This window comes from Mus caroli, chromosome 17, assembly GCF_900094665.2.
Source record: "Mus caroli chromosome 17, CAROLI_EIJ_v1.1, whole genome shotgun sequence".
NCBI classification, from domain to species: Eukaryota; Metazoa; Chordata; class Mammalia; order Rodentia; family Muridae; genus Mus; species Mus caroli.
In genome coordinates, this window is record NC_034586.1 from 24,387,451 (window position 1) to 24,392,304 (window position 4,854).

Sequence of the window (4,854 nt, forward strand, 5' to 3'; positions counted from 1 at the left end):
TTTATTTTATATATATATATGATGAGTACTGTAGCTGTCTTCAGACACACCAGAAGAGGGCATCAGATCCTATTACAGATGGTTTGTGAGCCACCATGTGGTTGCTGGCAATTGAACTCAGGACCTCTGGAAGAGCAATAAGTGCCCTTACCCGCTGAGCCATTTCTCCAGCCCCCATTATGGGATATTTCTATCTTCCCTGGTTTCTTGCATCTCCACATGCAACAAGCAGGGGGCACAACCTCCTTGTATTATGTTAGTATTATTAGTAGTAGTATTGCATGACTGTAGATGTTTTGACTATTTCACATTTTAATATTTCTGTCTTGTTTAGTTTTTATCACCAACTTGACATAACCTCAACTGAAGAGTTCCCTCTACCAGACTGGCCTGTGGGCAACTCTGTGAGAGACTGTCCTGTCTGATGGTTGGGGTTGGGGCCCAGCCCGCTGTGGGCAACACCATCCCTAGATGTGGGCCTAGGCTCTGTAAGAAACTTAGCTGAGCACGAACCAGTGAGCGAACTAGAAAGCAGCATTTCTCCACGGCTCTTCAAAGAGGAGCAAACATTTATTTTTATGTGTGTGAATACTTTTGCCTACATGCATGGATGGTATTATAGTCCTGCCCGTTGATTGTGGAGACCAGAAGAGGGGCCAGATCCCGGAACTGGAGTTATGGATGGTTCTAAGCCACCATGTCGTAACTAGAAACCAAACCTGAAACCTGAACCCTTTGCAAGAACGGCCAGTGCTGTTGAGTACGAAGCCATTTCTCCAGCCCCTCCTCCATAGCTCTCTTCTCAGGCTTGTACCTTAAATTCAGTTGTGACCTGGAGATTTAAGCCAAATAAATCCATTCCTCTCCAACATTGCTTTCAATCATGGTGTTAATCTCTCTCTCTCTCTCTCTCTCTCTCTCTCTCTCTCTCTCCCTCACACACACACACACACACACACACACACACACACGCACACACACACACACTGCAAACTAGAATAATTGTTTCTTACATGGGAAAAACTGATTTGGAACAAAAGTTTGGACTGAGGTATTGTGGTATCTTTTGTTTGTTTGTTTGTTTGTTTGTTTTTGAGACAGGGTTTCTCTGTGTAGCCCTGTCTGTCCTGGAACTCACTCTGTAGACCTGGCTGGCCTCAAACTCAGAAATCCGCCTGCCTCTGCCTCCCAAGTGCTGGGATTAAAGGCATGTGCCACCACCGCCCGGCAAGATAAAATATTTTAACAATTAAAATTAATTGACAGGGGCCTGAGAAATGGCTCAATGGTTAGAGCACTGGCTATTCTCCCAGATGCCTGAGTTCGATACCCAGCACCTACATGGTGGCTCACAACCATTTATAACTGTAGCCCCATGGGATCTGATGCCCTCTTCTACTGTATCTATATGAAGGCAGCTCACCCATATCCATAAATACATAAACCTTACAACTTCAGTCAAGAACACCAAAGGCTAAAAATATGTAGCAAAACTAGGTTCCTTCCCCATTGCCAGTGCTTATATAAAATGGAAGCCTTTCTGGTGAAATTAGCTTAATAACTTCTTAACACATTATGGCCTGGTAGTGGTGACACATGTCTTTAATCCCAGCACCCAGGAGGCAGAGGCAGGGAGATCTCTATGAGTTCCAGGCCAGCCTAGTCTACAGAGCAAGTTCTAGGACAGCCAAGGCTATCCAGAGAAACTCTGTCTCAACAAACAAACATCCAATATACATTTATCGACTGGTAGTTATACTTCTGGGCTTTTACCCCAGAGGAATATAAACTTACAGCTGCCTAGAAACTGTGCACAATTACTCATAGCAGCCTTATGCCAAATTGGCTCAGACTAAAAGCTACCGAAAGTCAGTTAGGTGAGTGGTTAGACTGTTCCCATTCAAAGGAGTGACATGCTGCTCCACGTGACTTGGTTAGATCTCTGGCATTGTATTGGACAACAAGTAGCCCATCTCAAGAGGCTACATGAAGTTTAATCTCATCTCTAAGACATTCTCAAGACAGCTGGAAAACAGATCAGGACTGGGGGGAGGGGCAGGTAGCAATGACTGTAAGGAATCCCGCAAGAGAGATCCCTGATGACAGTTCTGATGTGATGAAGTAACATGGAAGGCAGTGGTCATTACAAAAAATAAAATAAGATGCAGATCTGGGCACTCACAATACCATCTCTCTAATTGTGGTATTGAACTATGATTGGATAAGATGTATATGTGGAAGAGCAAGCTTCCTTTGAATTTATAAGTATACAAATAAAACATCTATAACTATTATAAAAATGTTGCAAATATGTGTGTGCATGCACATAGGGTTTTTTTAAAATTTATGTATATGAATACACTGTAGCTGTCTTCAGGCACACCAGAAGAGGGCATCGGATCCCATTACAGATGGTTGTGAGTCACCATGTGGGTGCTGGGAATTGAACTCAGGACCTCTGGAAGAGCAGTCAGTGCTCTTAACCACTGAGCCATCTCTCCAGCCCAGCACGCACGCATTTTATGGGCATTTCCATGGCATGGCACAGTCCTGAAGGTTAGGACAACCTGCAGAGGTCAGTTCTCTCCTACCATCTGGGCCTTAGGGACTGAATTCAGCTTCTCAGGCTTTAGTGAGCTCTCACCAGCCCTTTTACTAGATGACTAGATGTTTTAAAATGTGTGTGTGTGTGTGTGTGTGTGTGTGTGTGTGGTGTATACACTTGTCCCACAGTGCGTTGTGGAGATCAGAAGACAGCTTGGAGGAACTGGTTCTCTTTTCCCACCTCCTTTGTGAGCCTACCAGGGCTCAAACTCCAGTCTACAGGCTTGTGCCACAAGCCCTTTGCCTACTAAGCCATTTCCTTAGCCCCTTTATGGTGGGTTTGAAGATTAAACCAAAAAGATTCTCTGAAGGATGGGAAAGGGTGAGAGGGAGGGAGAAGGAGAGAGAGAAGGAGGAAAGGAGACAGACAGACAGACAAACAGAATAGGGGAATACTGCAGCTTGGGGCTTGGAGGAAGTGCTGCACCAGTGGCCAGGATCAAGGAAACAAGCTTAGGTAGGAAGAAAGTGGAATTAGCAGGTGGACCGAATGACCTTACCGACAGGATGGATTAGAGAAGAGGAGGTTGGGTAGAAGGTTTAGGAAGACAGAGATAGCCCATTGAGGAAAAATAAAAATCTGTGAGGTGGAAGTAGCTAGTCGAGGCATGAGGTGTGGGTAGCTAACCAGTGCTTTGGTACTTCCATTCAGGGCAGGAGGGTTATCTCCCGGGTTCTGGGTGGGGTCAGGGAAGAACGACATGAGCATAATCGTGGGGGGGGGGTGGTCACCGTATGAGAACAGACCCATCTCTCCACTCCAGGAGCATTGTATCAAGGTACTGGAACTGATTTCCACCATCTGGGACTTGGAACTGCACGTAGCTGGTCTCCGATTGCTCAACAACCTCCCGCTACCTGACTATGTGCATCCACAGCTGCGGCGGGTGATGCCCGCCCTGATGGAGATCGTACAGTCAGACTGCATCCTGGCACAGGTGCCTGCCCATCAGGGCCGCGGCCCCGCCCCCGGCCCGGTCCTGGCCCCGCCCCGCCCCCAGCTAGTCCTGGAGCAGCACCTAGAGGGAAGAGCAGAGGTTCAAGCCACCCCTGCTGAGGACCAGACCCACATTCCCTCTCCTGCTGTTCCTTCTTCAGGTACAAGCTGTCCGCCTCCTGAGTTACCTGGCACAGAAGAACGACCTTCTTTATGACATTCTCAACTGTCAGGTGAGGAAAGATGGAGACGGACTGATGAGATGCTGACGCAGGTGTCAGGATCGCTAGGTCGATTTTTTTGGGGATGATTTTTTTAATGTGCACTGGTGTCTGTGCGTCGCCTGTGTGCAATGCCTGTGGAGGCCAGCGGAGGGCGCCAGATCCCCTGTAACTGGAGCTACAGAGGGTAGTGTGAGCCACCATGTGGGTGCTGCAAAAACAGAGCTCGTCACCTCCGCTTAAGCCATCATCTCTCCGGCCTCACACACTGTCTTTTTTTTTTTTTTTTTTTTTTTTTTTTTTTTGAGACAGGGTTTCTCTGTGTAGCTCTGGCTGTCCTGGAACTCACTTTGTAGACCAGGCTCGCCTCGAACTCAGAAATCCACCTGCCTCTGCCTCCCAAGTGCTGGGATCAAAGGCGTGCGCCACCACGCCCAGCACACACTGTCTTAAAGTTAATCTCACTTATGTTCTCTTGACCGTGAAGCAGTCTCTCTGGAAAACGATCATGAAAGGAAATGGCAAACCTGGGTCCGCGAGAGAGCAAAAAGCCAAAGATGAGACTTTGAGAACGGACAGAGTCTCACTGATTCTCTCCCATCTCCATCATAGGTGCGTCCCAACTTCCTGAACCTCTTCCAGTCTTCACAGCCGGGCAGTCTGCTGTTCGAGGTGCTGGTGTTTGCGGAACACTTGAGTGAAGGTCGGAACGCCACCCACTACCGAGCGGTCAAATGGCATTACAACGAGCAATCCCTGCACGAAGCCCTCTTTGGGGATGAGTCCAGATTGGCAGACCGACTGCTCTCCCTGGTCATCCACCCTGAGGAGGAAGTTCAGATTCAGGCCTGCAAAGTCATAGTGAGCTTGCAGTGTCCCCAGGACTTGGGATCCCGACCCTCTTCCTGCCGACCTAGCCATTCCTGCTTTAAAACCGGGAAGTGAAGTTAAGGAGATCCAATAAATGCGTACGGGAGGGAAGCTCGAGGCCTCCGGAAGCAAGCGTCTGTCCGTTGCCTCCCAGGACCTGGGTGGAGGTGCTGTTCATCAGGGCCTCCCCCTAGGCCGTGGAACAGCACCCAAACACATCCC

General features: G+C 48.3%; 1 protein-coding gene across 1 annotated transcript in view; it reads left to right on the plus strand.

The window, feature by feature from the left end:
- The window catches only part of Armc12 (armadillo repeat containing 12), an 8,851-nt gene extending 3,997 nt beyond the window's left edge, over positions 1-4,854 (plus strand). Inside the window, exons 3-5 of the mRNA XM_021149559.2 lie at positions 3,369-3,542; positions 3,703-3,774; positions 4,375-4,854. Coding sequence (XP_021005218.1) covers positions 3,369-3,542; positions 3,703-3,774; positions 4,375-4,707 — 579 coding nt within the window. The 3' untranslated portion in view covers positions 4,708-4,854. The remainder of the gene's footprint in view (positions 1-3,368; positions 3,543-3,702; positions 3,775-4,374) is intronic.